Source organism: Tachypleus tridentatus, chromosome 9 (genome assembly GCF_004210375.1).
Source record: "Tachypleus tridentatus isolate NWPU-2018 chromosome 9, ASM421037v1, whole genome shotgun sequence".
Classification (NCBI taxonomy): domain Eukaryota; kingdom Metazoa; phylum Arthropoda; class Merostomata; order Xiphosura; family Limulidae; genus Tachypleus; species Tachypleus tridentatus.
In genome coordinates, this window is record NC_134833.1 from 68,235,594 (window position 1) to 68,256,907 (window position 21,314).

The window sequence follows — 21,314 nt, forward strand, 5'->3', positions numbered from 1 at the left end:
CAAGACATATATATATATATGTAGTTACAGTCATGTATTTACAAGACATATATATATATATGTAGTTACAGTCATGTATTTACAAGACATATATATATGTAGTTACAGTCATGTGTTTACAAGACATATATATATATATGTAGTTACAGTGATGTATTTACAAGACATATATATATGTAGTTACAGTCATGTATTTACAAGACATATATATATGTAATTACAGTCATGTATTTACAAGACATATATATATATATGTAGTTACAGTCATGTATTTACAAGACATATATATATATATGTAGTTACAGTCATGTATTTACAAGACATATATATATATGTAGTTACAGTCATGTATTTACAAGCCATATATATATATGTAGTTACAGTCGTATTTACAAGACATATATATATATATGTAGTTAGTCATGTATTTACAAGACATATATATATGTAGTTAGTCATGTATTTACAAGACATATATATATGTAGTTTCAGTCATGTATTTACAAGACATATATATATGTAGTTACAGTCGTATTTACAAGACATATATATATATATATGTAGTTACAGTCGTATTTACAAGACATATATATATATGTAGTTACAGTCATGTATTTACAAGACATATATATATGTAGTTACAGTCATGTATTTACAAGACATATATATATGTAGTTACAGTCATGTATTTACAAGACATATATATATATATGTAGTTACAGTCATGTATTTACAAGACATATATATGTAATTACAGTCATGTATTTACAAGACATATATATATGTAGTTACAGTCATATATTTACAAGACATATATATGTAGTTACAGTCATGTATATACAAGACATATATATATGTAGTTACAGTCATGTATTTACAAGACATATATATATGTAGTTACAGTCATGTATTTACAAGACATATATATATATATGTAGTTACAGTCATGTATTTACAAGACATATATATATATGTAGTTACAGTCATGTATTTACAAGACATATATATATGTAGTTACAGTCATGTATTTACAAGACATATATATGTAGTTACAGTCATGTATTTACAAGACATATATATATGTAGTTACAGTCATGTATTTACAAGACATATATATATATATGTAGTTACAGTCATGTATTTACAAGACATATATATATATGTAGTTACAGTCGTATTTACAAGACATATATATATATATGTAGTTAGTCATGTATTTACAAGACATATATATATATATGTAGTTAGTCATGTATTTACAAGACATATATATATGTAGTTACAGTCATGTATTTACAAGACATATATATATGTAGTTACAGTCATGTATTTACAAGACATATATATATGTAGTTACAGTCGTATTTACAAGACATATATATATGTAGTTACAGTCGTATTTACAAGACATGTATATATATATATGTAGTTACAGTCGTATTTACAAGACATATATATATATGTAGTTACAGTCATGTATTTACAAGACATATATATATGTAGTTACAGTCATGTATTTACAAGACATATATATATGTAGTTACAGTCATGTATTTACAAGACATATATATATATATATATATATATGTAGTTACAGTCATGTATTTACAAGACATATATATATGTAGTTACAGTCATGTATTTACAAGACATATATATATGTAGTTACAGTCATGTATTTACAAGACATATATATATATATGTAGTTACAGTCATGTATTTACAAGACATATATATATGTAGTTACAGTCATGTATTTACAAGACATATATATATATATATGTAGTTACAGTCATGTATTTACAAGACATATATATATGTAGTTACAGTCATGTATTTACAAGACATATATATATGTAGTTACAGTCATGTATTTACAAGACATATATATATGTAGTTACAGTCATGTATTTACAAGACATATATATATGTAGTTACAGTCACGTATTTACAAGACATATATATATGTAGTTACAGTCACGTATTTACAAGACATATATATATATATGTAGTTACAGTCATGTATTTACAAGACATATATATATGTAGTTACAGTCATGTATTTACAAGACATATATATATGTGTAGTTACAGTCATGTATTTACAAGACATATATATATATGTAATTACAGTCATGTATTTACAAGACATATATATATATGTAATTACAGTCATGTATTTACAAGACATATATATGTAGTTACAGTCATGTATTTACAAGACATATATATGTAGTTACAGTCATGTATTTACAAGACATATATATATGTAGTTACAGTCATGTATTTACAAGACATATATATATATATGTAGTTACAGTCATGTATTTACAAGACATATATATATATGTAGTTACAGTCATGTATTTACAAGACATATATATATATGTAATTACAGTCATGTATTTACAAGACATATATATATATGTATTTACAGTCATGTATTTACAAGACATATATATATATGTATTTACAGTCATGTATTTACAAGACATATATATATATGTAATTACAGTCATGTATTTACAAGACATATATATATATATGTAGTTACAGTCATGTATTTACAAGACATATATATATATATATGTAGTTACAGTCATGTATTTACAAGACATATATATATATATATGTAGTTACAGTCATGTATTTACAAGACATATATATATGTAGCAACGACAAATCATCTCACTAACAGACTCATGTTGCTGAAACACCATTAAACAACGATAAATCATCTTACTAACAGAACTTAAGACTCTTGCAATATCACCGATTCTTTGGCCCTAAAGAAGCGTTTCGGTTATATGTATAGCTTTAAATTGTCTTGCCAATCAACGTCTTGAGACCAATGACGTTTTTTACTTAAGAGTGTGTGTTTTTCTTATAAGAAGACCACATCGGTCTTTCCGTTGTGCTCACCACTTAAGAGTAAAGGTAAATTACTGTGACATTGTTTACTCAATAATACTAGTCAGCAAACGATGTGGAAAATAAACGAATAATCTTGTACAATAAATACTAAATGTATGTATAATAGATATATTAATATAACCAAATTAAATGTAATAACAAGAATGATAAGTTTTATTTATATATACTATGATCTGTGTATAACACAACGTGTGTTTAGCTAACCCTGGCTTTTAAATATAATTATTTAACAGAACCAGCAGACGGTAATAATAATAAAGTTAAATGACCACAGCGTTAACGGGAGAAAAGTGAATTAGTAATTTTAAGAACTTTTACGTGGAAACAAAAAAGATATATCTTTCAAAACCAACGTCGACGAGGCCTTTCTTATAATACCAGGGCTCACCAGGCCAACCGGGGTACAACAGACATAGCAGCAGTCTAGACGCTAATTATATCATTAACTGAAGAACACAGCCATAATAAGGCTAAAAGTAACTGTACGTGGCCTAAATGTTAAGGTTAGGAGCCTTAAGATTGTCCTCACTGATTCGGAACTGGGTGAAAACAACTGTTGTATTTTATACCTTTTAAGCCACTATATTGTAGAAGACGCACCCTAATTTTGAAATACAATTCTCAGAAAAATTATATGTTTAAAAACGGCTGGTATGGGTAGAGAAAGCACTTGTATTGGAGCGAACTCTGCTAGTGTTTTCTCTACCAATACCAGCCGTTTTTTAACATATAATTTTCTCCACAAGTGGGTTTTCTCATCACACCAACACCTTGATGTAACCTTGACTTTTTCTACGTACTGAGTAAACAAGGAAAATACATCATATTATTTACAGCATCTCTACAATATTAGTTAAATTGAATGTTTTATGCTATTGAAAATACTTGTAATTAGTAAGTAATGAAATTACAATCTGTATGAGAGGCCGTTTTCAGTAGACCCAAAGTTAACCTCTGGCTTTGACCCATCACGTTTGTCTTGGAAAACGCGTGAGGATTTTCAAGGTATTTCTAATGAAGAAAGTGTGTCTTGAAGGTATAAAGGCCCGGCATGGCCAAGTGGTTAAGGCACTCGACTCGTACTTTAAGAGTCGCGGGTTCGAATCTGCGTCACACCAAACATGCTCTCCCTTTTAGCTGTGGAGGCGTTATAATGTAACGGTCAGTCCCACTATTAATTGCTAAAAGAGTAGCCCAAGAGTTGGCAGTGGGTGGTGATGACTAGCTGCCTCTCTTTTAGTCTTACACTACTAAATCAGGGACGGCTAGCGTAGATATCCTTCGAGTAGCTTTGCGCGAAATTCAAACCAAATCAAAGCATAAAAACGGTAATCACGAAAACTCACCGCCTACATGGTTAATTTTAACCAAGTATTGGTATTGAATGATATGGTATAATTTCTACTCAACGTAAAGTGCAGACCGTGTTCGGCGACTTGAACCTTGGACTCTCCTCTTCACATCCCACAACGAACCACTGGGCAACATCCAATTATTGTTTCAGAGTAGACGACAATCACAGTATTAATTATTGGTTTTGGTTATCATGACAACGTTTATATGTAGGAGGCAAGCTGTAGTTTAATAAAATAATGGTCAGCTTTGAGATATGTTTCAGTTATGTGTGAGTTCGCACCTTGGTCTATCTATAGTCGTTCTGTTTTGAAAGTAAACTCGTTTTAACAAATTTCAGCTTAATTATTTGAAACGTAAATAAAGTCCAAGCAAATAAAATAAAACACCATCCTACGCTGTAATTTTTAAAGTAGATCAACCCAGAATGAGAGTAATGGTGGAACTACATCATGACAGCGTTTTTGTTACTGGTGAAAAATTATACACACATGCGGATAGAATCATATTTACACAGCACCGGAACCAGTATTCCACCGAGGTCAAACTTGTGTTTCAAACTATAACTTCCATTTCTCTCTCAGTATTTGTGTGCGGGCGAGATTAGCGAGTGAAGGACAAAAAACTCATAACTAGTTACAGTCATGTATTTACAAGACATATATATATATGTAGTTACAGTCATGTATTTACAAGACATATATATATGTAGTTACAGTCATGTATTTACAAGACATATATATATATGTAGTTACAGTCATGTATTTACAAGACATATATATATATGTAGTTACAGTCATGTATTTACAAGACATATATATATGTGTAGTTACAGTCATGTATTTACAAGACATATATATATGTAGTTACAGTCATGTATTTACAAGACATATATATATATAGTCATGTATTTACAGTCATGTATTTACAAGACATATATATATATATATATGTAGTTACAGTCATGTATTTACAAGACATATATACATATATATGTATATACACAAGACATGTAGTTACAGTCATGTATTTACAAGACATATATATATATGTAGTTACAGTGTATATATTTACAAGACATATATATATATATGTAGTTACAGTCATGTATTTACAAGACATATATATATATATATTATATGTAGTTACAGTCATGTATTTACAAGACATTTATATATATATATATGTAGTTACAGTCATGTATTTACAAGACATATATATATATATATATGTAGTTACAGTCATGTATTTACAAGACATATATATATATGTAGTTACAGTCATGTATTTACAAGACATATATATATGTAGTTACAGTCATGTATTTACAAGACATATATATATATATGTAGTTACAGTCATGTATTTACAAGACATATATATATATATGTAGTTACAGTCATGTATTTACAAGACATATATATATATATGTAGTTACAGTCATGTATTTACAAGACATATATATATGTAGTTACAGTCATGTATTTACAAGACATATATATATATATGTAGTTACAGTCATGTATTTACAAGACATATATATATATATGTAGTTACAGTCATGTATTTACAAGACATATATATATATATAGTTAGTTACAGTCATGTATTTACAAGACATATATATATATGTAGTTACAGTCATGTATTTACAAGACATATATATATATGTTGTGAGTCAAGAATAGACACGTTTCTTTTTCTTTTCCTTTTTTTTTTTTCACTGGCTTCACGGATGGATAAAAGAAGTGACTTTGTTTTTTTTTCTGTTATCGCGTGGCTATAACATGACAAACGTTTGTGTACATGTTTCCGTGAGTATACCTGTGCTATAGATGGCGTTGTTTATAATTAGAGCAAAGCTGAAAAAAATAAGTAATTTTGTTATTTTTTTTAAGTAAACTAAAACTTAGCCAATCTAAATAAAGACACTTTTACAGAGAAACGTCTTTGATGGAAACCCAAAACTACCCAGTACTTAATTTCTAATGCTAACAGTTGTTATGGTATGAACGCTTTTTACAAGTTATAGAAATGTGATTATCATTACATTTATTATAATACATTAATATTAGGCCTAGTATATTCCTAAACACTACATTCGTTATCAAGCTTCTTAAGATATTTTGCAAGAATTACTAGAGTGCATAATAATAATATTTTAATCACAGTCTACTCGCCACATCTAATTGTTGACGACTCGTTTTGTTCAATCAATAGCACAGTAGTGATTGAAACACAATTTATAACAGACATTTGTTACACACAATAGTTGTTATGATGTGAATACCTTTTACAAGCTCGCGAATAATAATAATTTATAAGACATTAATATTAGGCCAATTAAATTTTTGAAACTTCGTTATTTATCTAACCTCATGCTGATTTGTAAAAATTAGAAAAGTTTATAATAATAATGGTGGACATGGATATGGCGAATATAGTGTGGTTGGAATATCATTCTTATAATTCTTGAATATCCCTTAGTGGGACAGCATTAACTCTGCAGACTTCCAAGGCTAAATTCTGGTGTTTGATTTCCCGTAGTGGACACAGTAACTTTGCTATAAGACAAATAAACTAATAATTGACGAAATCCCTAAGGGACTAGATAAATAATGTAGAGATTAAAAATATATTAGGCCTAACACTATCTAAAAGAAGTATAACTTCACATGCTGTTATTTCTTCTTATATATATAATTAAACGGTTATGTGAAATTAAAAATACTAGTAATACGTAAATAACCAACTAACAGTACACAATGACTGATAGAAGCCGTGGAAATGGTTTTGACAGATTGTATATGAGTTCGAGTTCTGAGAATCTGTACTTAATAACGCCATGTGTCCAGTTTCTGGAAGACGTTCTCATGAGTTGAAAGATTGACGTAGAAAGAAGTGTTGAATAAAATGTTAAGTGTATTTCTGGGTATTTCCCATCATTGAAAAGAAAAACAGAATTCTGATATGAAGATTTTTTTTTTTCAATTCCACAGTAGGATGAATAGGAACATAAACATTTTGACGAGATAAGTACAATCGTGATTTTCTCATGCAATATACCTTAGTATAGCAAGCTTAGACAGGCACCAATAGAGTTATATCCACCCTTTCTCGTCACACACTGTGAACATAGAAATATAAAAATGGATGACACTAAAAATAATATATTTGTTCCTCCAATGAATATCATCGTTACATAACTATGCTCGCCCTGTCAGGTGTTGGGGCATTATAATGTTACAGTCAATCCCACTATTCGTAGGTAAAAGAGTAGGCCAAGAGTTGGCAGTAGGTGGTGATGACTAGTTGCCTTCCGTCTAGTCTTATATTAATAAATTAGGGACGGCTAGCGCAGATAGCCCTTGTGTGGCTTTGCGCGAAATTCAAAACAAACCAAACCCATGACTGTAGTTATAATACGTGTAATAACTTGTGTGTGTTACGTTAACCCGTGTTTAATAACAATAAATGTTTACATGTGTAGTGTTCATGGAATCGTCTGGACGTGAGAAGAACGCCACCAAGTGTTAATTTTTAAAACAAATGTAACAATTATTACAACCGAGACTAATGAAAAATGAAGATATAGCACGTTTGAAAGATTGGTGGTGTTCTGCAAAAAAAATAAAAAAAATATATATATATATATTAAGATTTCAATATATAATTATCAGTTGGATCATATTGTGTATGTATATATATATGATTTTCTAACAAAATTATTTTAGAATAATATATACTAGGATGTTGAAGGACAAGGTAATGTCATGTAAAGACCTTAACAGTAATAACAAAGAAGTATAAATACGAACTACTGAAGGGAAGTTGAGCCGTATGTATGAGTTTATTTGTTAGATTTTGAACACATTTCCTCGATGTCTATCTGCTCTAGCTGTCCCTAATTTTAAAGAGATAAACTAGATAGAAGGCACATATTCCACACCACCCGCCCTTGATTCTTGGGTTGCTCTTTACTAAAGATGTTGGCCGTCGCAGTATAATGTCCTAACACTAAAAAGGGAAGACATGTTTCACGACGGTATTCGATACCTAAATTTTATCTGCGATGGAAACGTAAGACAAAACTTATATAGCAGCATGTTTATTTAATCGTGACCACTTAGACAAGTACCTCAGTGGTATGTATGAGGACTTATAACGCGAGAAACCGGATTTCGATACATGTGGCGGGCAAAGCGCAGATTTCCCTTTGTGCTTAACTGTCACAAAACTTGTTCAATTAGTTTCTCATCCACTTAAAACACGGTAATATGTTGTCCTTATTATCAACAAGTTCTGTATTAAAACACGGTAATGTGTTGTCCTTATTATCAACAAGTTCTGTATTAAAACACGGTAATGTGTTGTCCTTATTATCAACAAGTTCTGTATTAAAACACGGTAATGTGTTGTCCTTATTATCAACAAGTTCTGTATTAAAACACGGTAATGTGTTGTCCTTATAATCAACAAGTTCTCTATTAAAACACGGTAATGTGTTGTCCTTATTATTAACAAGTTCTGTATTAAAACACGGTAATGTGTTGTCCTTATTATCAACAAGTTCTGTATTAAAACACGGTAATGTGTTGTCCTTATTATCAACAAGTTCTGTATTAAAACACGGTAATGTGTTGTCCTTATTATCAACAAGTTTCCTATTAAAACACAGTAATGTTTTGCCTTTATTATCAACAAGTTTCCTATTAAAAGACGGTAATGTTTTGCCTTTATTATCAACAGGTTCTGTATTAAAACACGGTAATGTGTTGTACTTATTATCAACAAGTTCTCTATTAAAACACGGTAATGTGTTGTCCTTATTGTCAACAAGTTCTCTATTAAAACACGGTAATGTGTTGTCCTTATTGTCAACAAGTTCTCTATTAAAACACGGTAATGTGTTGTCCTTATTGTCAACAAGTTCTCTATTAAAACACGGTAATGTGTTGCCCTTATTATTAGCAAGTTCTCTATTAAAACACGGTAATGTGTTGCCCTTATTATCAACAAGTTCTCTATTAAAACACGGTAATGTGTTGTTTTTATTATCAACAAGTTCTCTATTAAAACTCGGTAATGTGTTGTTTTTATTATCAACAAATTCTCTATTAAAACACGGTAACGTGTTGTCCTTATTATCAACAAGTTCTCTATTAAAACACGGTAACGTGTTGTTTTTATTATCAACAAGTTCTCTATTAATACATGGTAATGTGTTGTCCTTATTGTCAACAAGTTCTCTATTAAAACACGGTAATGTGTTGTCCTTATTGTCAACAAGTTCTCTATTAAAACACGGTAATGTGTTGTCCTTATTGTCAACAAGTTCTCTATTAAAACACGATAATGTGTTATCCTTATTATCAACAAGTTCTCTATTAAAACACGGTAATGTGTTGCCCTTATTATCAACAAGTTCTGTATTAAAACACGGTAATGTGTTGTCCTTATTATCAACAAGTTCTGTATTAAAACACGGTAATGTGTTGTCCTTATTATCAACAAGTTCTGTATTAAAACACGGTAATGTGTTGTCCTTATAATCAACAAGTTCTCTATTAAAACACGGTAATGTGTTGTCCTTATTATTAACAAGTTCCGTATTAAAACACGGTAATGTTTTGCCTTTATTATCAACAAGTTTCCTATTAAAACACAGTAATGTTTTGCCTTTATTATCAACAAGTTTCCTATTAAAAGACGGTAATGTTTTGCCTTTATTATCAACAGGTTCTGTATTAAAACACGGTAATGTGTTGTACTTATTATCAACAAGTTCTCTATTAAAACACGGTAATGTGTTGTCCTTATTGTCAACAAGTTCTCTATTAAAACACGGTAATGTGTTGTCCTTATTGTCAACAAGTTCTCTATTAAAACACGGTAATGTGTTGTCCTTATTGTCAACAAGTTCTCTATTAAAACACGGTAATGTGTTGCCCTTATTATTAGCAAGTTCTCTATTAAAACACGGTAATGTGTTGCCCTTATTATCAACAAGTTCTCTATTAAAACACGGTAATGTGTTGCCCTTATTATCAACAAATTCTCTATTAAAACTCGGTAATGTGTTGTTTTTATTATCAACAAGTTCTCTATTAAAACTCGGTAATGTGTTGTTTTTATTATCAACAAATTCTCTATTAAAACACGGTAATGTGTTGTCCTTATTGTCAACAAGTTCTCTATTAAAACACGGTAATGTGTTGTTTTTATTATCAACAAGTTCTCTATTAAAACTCGGTAATGTGTTGTTTTTATTATCAACAAATTCTCTATTAAAACACGGTAACGTGTTGTCCTTATTATCAACAAGTTCTCTATTAAAACACGGTAACGTGTTGTTTTTATTATCAACAAGTTCTCTATTAATACATGGTAATGTGTTGTCCTTATTGTCAACAAGTTCTCTATTAAAACACGGTAATGTGTTGTCCTTATTGTCAACAAGTTCTCTATTAAAACACGGTAATGTGTTGTCCTTATTGTCAACAAGTTCTCTATTAAAACACGATAATGTGTTATCCTTATTATCAACAAGTTCTCTATTAAAACACGGTAATGTGTTGCCCTTATTATCAACAAGTTCTCTATTAAAACACGGTAATGTGTTGTCCGTATTATCAACAAGTTCTCTATTAAAACACGGTAATGTGTTGCCCTTATTATCAACAAGTTCTCTATTAAAACACAGTAATGTGTTGTCCTTATTGTCAACAAGTTCTCTATTAAAACACGGTAATGTGTTGCCCTTATTATCAACAAGTTCTCTATTAAAACACGGTAATGTGTTGTTCGTATTATCAACAAGTTCTCTATTAAAACACGGTAATGTGTTGTCCTTATTGTCAACAAGTTCTCTATTAAAACACGATAATGTGTTGTCCTTATTATCAACAAGTTCTCTATTAAAACACGGTAATGTGTTGTTTTTATTATCAACAAGTTCTCTATTAAAACTCGGTAATGTGTTGTTTTTATTATCAACAAATTCTCTATTAAAACACGCTAATGTGTTGTCCTTATTATCAACAAATTCTCTATTAAAACACGGTAACGTGTTGTCCTTATTATCGACAAGTTCTCTATTAATACATGGTAATGTGTTGTCCTTATTGTCAACAAGTTCTCTATTAAAACACGGTAATGTGTTGTCCTTATTATCAACAAGGTCTCTATTAAAACACGGTAATGTGTTGCCCTTATTATTAGCAAGTTTTCTATTAAAACACGGTAATGTGTTGTCCGTATTATTAGCAAGTTCTCTATTAAAACACGGTAATGTGTTGCCCTTATTATCAACAAGTTCTCTATTAAAACACGGTAATGTGTTGCCCTTATTATCAACAAGTTCTGTATTAAAACATGGTAATGTGTTGCCTTTATTATCAACAAGTTCTGTATTAAAACACGGTAATGTGTTGCCCTTATTATCAACAAGTTCTCTATTAAAACACGGTAATGTGTTGTCCGTATTATCAACAAGTTCTCTATTAAAACACGGTAATGTGTTGTCCTTATTATCAACAAGGTCTCTATTAAAACACGGTAATGTGTTGCCCTTATTATTAGCAAGTTTTCTATTAAAACACGGTAATGTGTTGTCCGTATTATCAACAAGTTCTCTATTAAAACACGGTAATGTGTTGTCCTTATTATCAACAAGGTCTCTATTAAAACACGGTAATGTGTTGCCCTTATTATCAACAAGTTCTCTATTAAAACACGGTAATGTGTTGTCCGTATTATCAACAAGTTCTCTATTAAAACACGGTAATGTGTTGTCCTTATTATCAACAAGGTCTCTATTAAAACACGGTAATGTGTTGTCCGTATTATCAACTAGTTCTCTATTAAAACACGGTAATGTTTTGCCCTTATTATCAACAAGTTCTGTATTAAAACATGGTAATGTGTTGCCTTTATTATCAACAAGTTCTGTATTAAAACACGGTAATGTGTTGCCCTTATTATCAACAAGTTCTCTATTAAAACACGGTAATGTGTTGCCCTTATTATTAACAAGTTCTGTATTAAAACATGGTAATGTGTTGCCTTTATTATCAACAAGTTCTCTATTAAAACACGGTAATGTGTTGCCCTTATTATCAACAAGTTCTGTATTAAAACACGGTAATGTGTTGCCCTTATTATCAACAAGTTCTCTGAGTTGAATTTCAAGATAAATAAAATGGCTTTTACGGACGGTATGTTAGATCCTTCTCTTGAAGTAATTTTTGAACTAATATATTGTGGTTGACACAACGGTATGTCTGCGGACTTACACCGATAGGAACTGGGTTTTAGTACCCGTGGTGGGCAGAGGACAAATAGCTCTTTGTGTAGCTTTCTGCTTAATATCAGAACAGTATCTATCTTATTATCACGTTGGTTCTCACCGTTATTTAAAATAAATGCCGTATTTTCAAAGTATGTGGAGATAATAAAATGTCTTATGGTAATCAGATTAGAAGGTTTGTGGTTTGCAACCTGTTGAGCAACTATGTACTCCATAATTTTGGATCGATAATGCATTATAAGAGTGACAGTCAGTTTCCGCTGTTCGATCTACTGATATGTAACAAACAAACATAGAACATTTTGTTCTTACAGAAGAAGTCTCATGTTTTTATCAACATTGTCCCAGTTATTTCATTCAGAAGTCTCTCATGTTTTATCAACATTGTCCCAGTTATTTCATTCAGAAGTCTCTCATGTTTTATCAACATTGTCCCAGTTATTTCATACAGAAGTCTTTCATGTTTTATTCAACATTGTCCCAGTTATTTCATACAGGTCTCGTGTTTTTGTCAACATTGTCCCAGTTATTTCATGCAGGTCTCGTGTTTTTGTCAACATTGTCCCAGTTATTTCATGCAGAAGTCTCTCATGTTTTTATCAACATTGTCCCAGTTATTTCATTCAGAAGTCTCTCATGTTTTTATCAACATTGTCCCAGTTACTTCATTCAGAAGTATCTCGTATTTTTATCAACATTGTCCCAGTTATTTCATACAGAAGTCTTTCATGTTTTATTCAACATTGTCCCAGTTATTTCTTAAAGAAGTCTTTCATGTTTTATCAAAATTGTCCCAGTTATTTCATACAGAAGTCTCATGTTTTTGTTAACATTGTCCCAGTTATTTCATGCAGAAGGCTCTCATGTTTTTATCAACATTGTCCCTGTTATTTCATACACAAGTCTCTCATGTTTTTATCAACATTGTCCCAGTTATTTCATACAGAAGTCTTTCATGTTTTATTCAACATTGTCCCAATTATTTCATACAGAAGTCTCATGTTTTTGTCAACATTGTTCCAGTTATTTCATACAGAATTCTCTCATGTTCTTATCAAAATTGTCCCAGTTATTTCATACAGAAGTCTCTCATGTTTTATCAACATTGTCTCAGTTATTTCATACAGAAGTCTTTCATGTTTTATTCAACATTGTCCCAGTTATTTCTTAAAGAAGAAGTCTCATGTTTTATTCAACATTGTCCCAGTTATTTCATACAGAAGTCTCATGTTTTTGTCAACATTGTCCCAATTATTTCATACAGAAGTCTCTCTTGTTTTTATCAAAATTGTCCCAGTTATTTCATACAGAAATCTCTCATGTTTTATCAACATTGTCCCAGTTATTTCATACAGAAGTCTTTCATGTTTTATCAACATTGTCCCAGTTATTTCATACAGAAGTCTCTCATGTTTTATCAACATTGTCCCAGTTATTTCATACAGGTCTCGTGTTTTTGTCAACATTGTCACAGTTATTTCATACAGAAGTCTCATGTTTTTGTCAACATTGTCCCAGTTATTTCAGCAATAAGATTGAAGACAGGTGAGGATCGATAACTTATTATGTTTGTTTATTTGTTTATGAATTTCGCGCAAAGTTGCACGAGGGCTATCTGCCCTAGCCGTTCCAAATTTAGCAGTGTAAAACCACCCACCACCAACTCTTGAGCTACTCTTTTGCCAAATAATAGTACGATTGACCGTAACGTTACAACGATCTCACGGCCGAAATGGCGAGCATGTTTGGTGTGACAGGGATTTTAACCCGCTACTCTCAGATTATGAGTTGAGCACCCTAACCACCTGGCCATGCTGGGCGTGTGGAATGCTGAAAAAATATGTAGCTTTACGTTAAATGCGACCCAATAGATGGCGCTCTCAAGTCATAGCGTTATTGTATGCATGGCATGAATATGTCGTGTTAAGAATAATTTTATTTCAAATAACTTAAGTGAACTAATATGTTTAAAATATTGTCTTTTTTTCTCTAATTCTCGAAAACTTATCCATTTGAAACATTATGAACATTTATATTATATAGTACATATGTCAGTGCCAAATTTTTTCTGTTTGTTTTTTGTTAAGCGTTTTGTTTGGTTTGTTTGTTTGGAAATTTCGCACAAAGCTACTCGAGGGCTATTTGTGCTAGCCGTCCCTAATTTAGCAGTGTAAGACTAGAGGGAAGGCAGCTAGTCATCACCACCCACCGCCAACTCTTGGGCTACTCTTTTACCAACGAATAGTGGGATTGACCGTCACATTATACACCCCCACGGCTGGGAGGACGAGCATGTTTAGCGCGACGCGGGCGCGAACCCGCGACCCTCGGATTACGAGTCGCACGCCTTACGCGCTAGGCCATGCCGGGCCCTAAAAGGATTTGAACCCCTGATTTTAGCGTTGTAATCCGGAGACTTACCGCTGTACTAGCGGGGGTCTTTGTTAAGCGAAGACATAGGATGGGCTATCTATACTATGTCTACTGCTGATATTGAAACCCGGTTTTTAGTGGTGGAATCCAACAGATTTACCGCTGAGCCACTAGGGGCTTTTTAGAAATATAAGAATGTATATATATATATGTATCTTTATAGTGTTTCGTATCTCTTGGGTAATTACATTTCGGGTATAATAAGCCTTCAATTTTCAGTATTGACAGCTTATAATATACACAAACCTACGGATGTCTATATTTTAAAATAGAATAAAACAGTTCTATTTATAATGAAGCCCCTACAAGATGAATCGATAAGGCTCATCACACAACAGTTTTGGGTGCTGTATACTCTCAGTGGGCTCTACACAGTGGCCCATTGTGTAGCTTTGCACTTTACAGAAACAAAATTACATTAGTGTTAAATTGTAACATTGGAATAGCGAACATATTTATGAACTTATTATTGGTAGTTTTTCTCAACTGTGTTGGTAGTAGATAAAAATAGATACATGTTTGCAGATATAATCATAACGCCAGAATATCTCGGTATCGCTCCAGCTGTAGTTTTATATTTTCACAGTTCTCCGTCGTATCCCTGCTGGCGCTTTAATTTATGGAATGCAGCCTCGTGCTACATTTAGGCTATACGCACCTTGTGTCTATTCGTGTGTAGAGACTGAATTTTGCTTGACTGTTCGTACAGGAAATTTTGAACTTGAGAACTTGTATTAATACGACTGTTTGGACTTCTGCGCATGAATACTCTACAAAGAATATTAATGTATTATAACGATTTAAACGTAACATTTACACACGATGGTTCACGGAGTTAGTGCCTAACATTGTACCATTTTTAGAAAGAAGTTTAGGTTAAAAAAAGAAAAAAAGTTTTGGGCTGGTAGGCGAATAACTTTTTCTTTCTTATCCCCCCTCCTCCAGTAAAAGCTTGTATTGTTGTAGGCTAGTTTCGAAAGAACGGTACCCTCAAACTCAACGTTGGAGGCCACGTTCCGCCCAGCAAAACGCCACCAGTAAGTAGCTAGGAGGTCTTTATCCTCGACACCTGAGAACAATAAGTGCATAACGGAAGGTTCGGAAAATTTTGATTTTTTCTTTGTAGATGATTCTTTGTGTTTTTTAGAACACGGTTTGAGAAATAATTGTTAATTTTAAAAGTGCAGTAAAGTGCGCTCTTATGTGCTTATTAGGACCTGAAATATCGATTACATAAAACTTCCCGTCAATGAACGCTCCTAGTTGAGACACTTTACCGCTACGTCTGGATATATCAACAGATCGAAGCCTATACGTGATGTTTTATTTGTTGTTTGTTTGCTTATGCGCAAGGAATTTTAGCTAGTCTTTCCAGTTTAGTATTTACGCTTGATGTAAGCATGGTATGGAAATACCTAACGTTTTGTTTAAAGCCCTGTAAACCACAGTTTTGTGTGTTCTGTAGCAGTGCTGCGCGTGAAGGTAAGTGTAGTATTAAAAAAGGTTACGTAAACTATTCAATTAATGTTACCACACTGGCGCAGTCTGTAAGATCCATGGTTAGAGAGTAAATTGATGGGCTATTTTATTATTATTGATGTTAAAAGTGAAAAATTAGACATTAGGATAAGTTTTACTTACCAGAACTTGATATATATATCATACCTGAGTAGAACAAAACTACGACCAAAACCCACGGTTTTCCTGATTTGTGTTGATACATTTAAATATGTAGGCCTTATGTAAGACTAATAAGTATTTAATTACGTATTTTTTTAATTGTTTGATCAACACAACTTTTTCTCAGAGTGGACTGGGCGTGGCTTACTGGTTAGTGAATTCACTTGTGTGCGTTTGTGTATGTATTTTCTTATAGCAAAGCCACATCGGGATATCTGCTGAGTCCACCGAGGTGAATCGAACCCCTGATTTTAGCGTTGTAAATTCGAAGACTTACCGCTTATTGACATTGTAAAAGTGATGTAAATTCACGCTGTTCGATCAGATTAGAATACAAAAAAAACAATCAAGCACGTAGAAACAAACAATAGTAAAAACATGCTGTATATCTGCCATTACTTAAAATTAAATAAATATAAATATATATTTAAATGAAATTAAGTGACAATGAACCGTGAAAAATGATATCTGCTTTATAAAACTTTAGGCTAAAAATTATAATATTTACGGTGTAAATCAAACACAGTATATATAAATAATTTTGTAACGTGAAGTTTTTGATGAGATTTTTTCAGTTATTTCAAATAGTTGTGTATTTCAACTCCTACGTAGAGACAAATGTACCTAATGATTTTGTAAAATAATGATTTGGATAAATGTTGTAATCTTGGTGTATTGATTATTATTTTATAATTTACTTGATTTATCCACCAAGTACCTACTTATAAAAATTATATTCTGATTTTGTGAATCATATAATAAACAGCATCTTGATAATTTAAACTCAAATTACTTTCACAGTTCGTTTTCGTAAATAGCTCAGCGAATTTGAATAATTTTCAGAACCTCTCCAAGAAAGGTTAATATATATAAAATTTGGATACATAAAGCTTTCAAACTCTCAGTATTAACTGTTATTATTTATGTCATTTATTACACTCATATATACATTCAAAAGTTTTGTACGTACAATATGCATTTTCCACTTTAATGTATCGTACATTTTTATACCACAAAATTTTGTTCTTTAACATTCCTCAAGCCTTTCATATTTTCTTCATTATTATTTAAAAGTCTATATTCTGGTTTGTTTCAATGGTTAGGGTACTAGGCGTTATAACGTTTTATTTAATTCCACGGCTATTCGTTGGTAAATAGTAACCCAACACTTGATAGTGTTGAGCACTACCTTTGCGCGAAATTTAGAAACAAAATAAAAGCCGTTAGCTTTCGAAACGTTAAAGAACAATAGGCCTAAAACTTGTAATAAAAACTTTCTAAACTGCGTTTTGTGTGTTTAAAACACACTTTCCTCTTAATTTATTCATTTAGGATAAAAATAATATACGGAAAAGGTTCGGGGAATATTTTTCAACGAATTAGAATCTGGTTTGCAAGTTTCGAAATCCTGAAGTCTAAAACAGGGCTAACCCGATGTGCTAAGTAATGGAATAGATATGAATAACCTAATAAGAGGATATGTATACTGTGAAAAGGAGGGTTCGAGCGCTTATTTTCGTAAACAGACTGACACACTCTATGTTTTTATTACCTCCTATAACGCCTCATTACTCGTGCATGAGTCATTCCAAATGCTTTTCCTGCATTAAAATATACCAATGGCTAAATTAGTACTATATCTGTCGTATCCCAGCCAGCATGATGAAACATGGTTTTAGAGGAAAGATCTCATCGGTACTGGATGTGGCAGATGTAGTGCGGTTTATATATAACACAATATCCTATGTTTATGCTCATGTGTTCTTAAAAGTATAGTTTACCTGGTTTTTGTTCGTATATTCTTCACTCATCGTATACAGAACACAAGTTGGTGTAGAAGTTTTAATATAACTGGGAGATTTGATGTCAATATTGTAAAGTCAGATTTGAGGAGGATTTTATTTAAAGAGGGAGACACTATTCTAGGTGAAATACTTGACGTAAATATTTATATAAGAAGGCGGATTGCGCTAAAGTATAATTGATTTGTGAGTTGTTCGATTATGGTGTGGGTATGTTTCTTGGACGGTTTGTCTATTGCTTCAATTATGTGCATCGTTTCATTTAAATACCAGTTCTGTAAACTTGCCGTTGGTATAAAATATTAAGGGATTGTATTTCAGAACGGCTGGTATGGGTAATAACACTTACTGATAAGGAGAGGATAAAGTTTCGACCTACCAGGACATCTTCAGGTGTCTCGTCATCAAGTATTAAGTGATTGTTAATGGTTATCTGAAAGTTAAGAAGGCCCGGCATGACCAGGTGGGTTAAGGCGTTCGACTCGTAATCTGAGGGTCGCGGGTTCGAATCCCCGTCACACTAAACGTGTTCGTCCTCTCAGCCGTGTGGGCGTTATAATGGTATAATCTATCCCACTGTTTGTTGGTAAAAGAGTTAACAGTGGGTGGTGATAACTAGCTACCTTCCCTCTAGTGTTACACTGCTAAATTAGGGACGGCTAGCGCAGATAGCCCTCGAATAGCTTTGCGCGAAATTCAAAACAAACAAACAATACACTATATGTCATTAGAAAAACTTCTGACATGATTTGTCCTACTATAGTTAACAAAAATCGTCCAACTACACTATATCCTATCAGTAAAACTTCTGACATGATTTTTTGTAGTACATTTATTTTGTTCAACTACACTATATGTTATCAGCAAAACTTCTTTTGTGATTTGTCCTTCTGTAGTTAACAAAAATTGTTCATCTACACTATATGTTATCAGTAAAACTTCTGATATTTGTCCTAGTGTAGCTAAATTGTCCAACTACACTATATGTTATTAGCAAAACTTCTTGCATCATTTGTCCTAGTATAGTGAATAAAACTCGTCCAACTACACTGTAAAACTTCTTACATGATTTGTTCTACTATAGTTAATAAATATCGTCCAACTACACTATATCCTATCAGTAAAACGTCTGACATGATTTTTCACAGTACAGTTATTTTGTCCAACTACACTATATCCTGTCAGTAAAACTTCTGACATGATTGTTTGTAGTACAGTTATTTTGACCAACTACACTATAAGTTATTAGTAAAAGATCTGATATGATTTTCGTGGTGTAGTTAAATTCTCTAACTGCATTATATGTTATCAGTAAAACTTCTGACATGATTTTCGTGGTATTGTTAAATTCTCTAACTACACTATATGTTATCTGTAAAACTTCTGACATGATTTGTCCTAGTGTAGCTAAGTTGTCCAACTACACTATATGTTATCAACAAGACTTCTTACATAATATGTCCTACTGTAGTTAACAAAAATCGTCCAACTACACTATATCCTATGAGTAAAACTTCTGACATTATATTTCGTAGTACTGTTATTTTGTCCAACTACTATATATGTTATTAGTAAAACTACTGATATGATTTGTCGCAGTAGAGTTGTTTTGTTAAACTACACTATATGTTATCAGTAAAACTTCTGACATGAGTCCTCGTAGTGCTGTTAAATTGTTTAACTACACTATATGTTAACAGAAATCTTCTGACATAATTTGTCGTAGTGTAGTTAAATTATATAAATACACTATATGTTATCAGTAAAACTTCTAATATGATTTGTCGTAGTGTACTTAAATTGTCCAATTGCAATATATGTTATGAGTAAAAGTTCTGAAATGATTTGTCCTACTGTTGTTAAGAAAAATCGCCCAACTACGCTACAAGGTATCAGTAGAACTTCTGACATGATTTGTACTATTATAGTTAACAAAAATCGTCCAAATAGAGCATATGTTATTAGTGAAACTTCTGACACCATTTGTTCCACTATTGTTAATAAAAATCGTCCAAGTACACATTATGTTATCAGTAAAACTTCTGTCATGGATTTGTCGTAGTGTAGTTAAATTGTCCAACTGCACTATACGTTATGAGTAAAACTTCAGATACGATTTGTGGTAGTGTAGCTAAATTGTCCAAGTGCACTGCATGTTATGAGTAAAAATTCTGACATGATTTGTCCTGCTATAGTTAAATAGAATCGTCAACTACACTATATGTTAGCAGTAAAACTTTCGACATGATTTGTTTTACTATAGTTAACAAAAATCATCCAAATACACTATATGCTATCAATAAACTTCTGACATGATTCGTCATAGTACAGTTATTTTGTTCAACTACACTATATGCTATCAGTAAAATTCTGATATGATTTGTCGCAGTGTACATAAATTGTCCAACTACACTACATGTTATAAGTGAAACTTCTGACATGATTTGCTTTACTATAGTTAATAAAAATCGTCTAACTACGCTATGGCTTACCAGTAAAACTTCTTACATGATTTCTCCTACTATAGTTAACAAAAATTGTACAACTATACTATATGTTATCAATAAAACTTCTGACATCATTTGTCATAGTGTAGTTAAATTGTCCAACTACACTATATATTATCAGTAAAACTTGTGACATGATTTGTCCTACTTGTGTTTGAATAGTTCGTTAGTTTAGAGAAGCAGTAAATCGTTCTCCAAGTACTGTGTTTAGTTTGTAGTTTAAACCTACGACTTGATGGCTGGCAGAGTTGTTGTGATACTTGAGCACGAACAAGTTGTGTGTTTACTTCTCTTTCT

The 21,314-nt window shown here is 31.8% G+C and overlaps 1 protein-coding gene across 8 annotated transcripts in view; it reads left to right on the forward strand.

Moving 5' to 3' along the window:
- The window catches only part of LOC143225409 (glutamate receptor-interacting protein 1-like), a 78,283-nt gene that overhangs the window by 18,831 nt on the left and 38,138 nt on the right, over positions 1–21,314 (forward strand). Inside the window, exon 1 of one of the 8 annotated variants that reach the window (XM_076454783.1) lies at positions 15,826–16,124. The exons of 3 other annotated variants lie outside the window; for them this stretch is intronic. Coding sequence is in view for 4 of the 5 variants with exons in the window: in XM_076454784.1 (XP_076310899.1) it covers positions 16,429–16,510 (82 nt within the window). In the remaining variant the exon portion in view is untranslated. Of the gene's footprint in view, positions 1–15,825; positions 16,511–21,314 lie in introns of those variants that run through there. 4 more of the 8 variants (XM_076454784.1, XM_076454781.1, XM_076454780.1 and 1 more) reach the window with 4 other exon arrangements.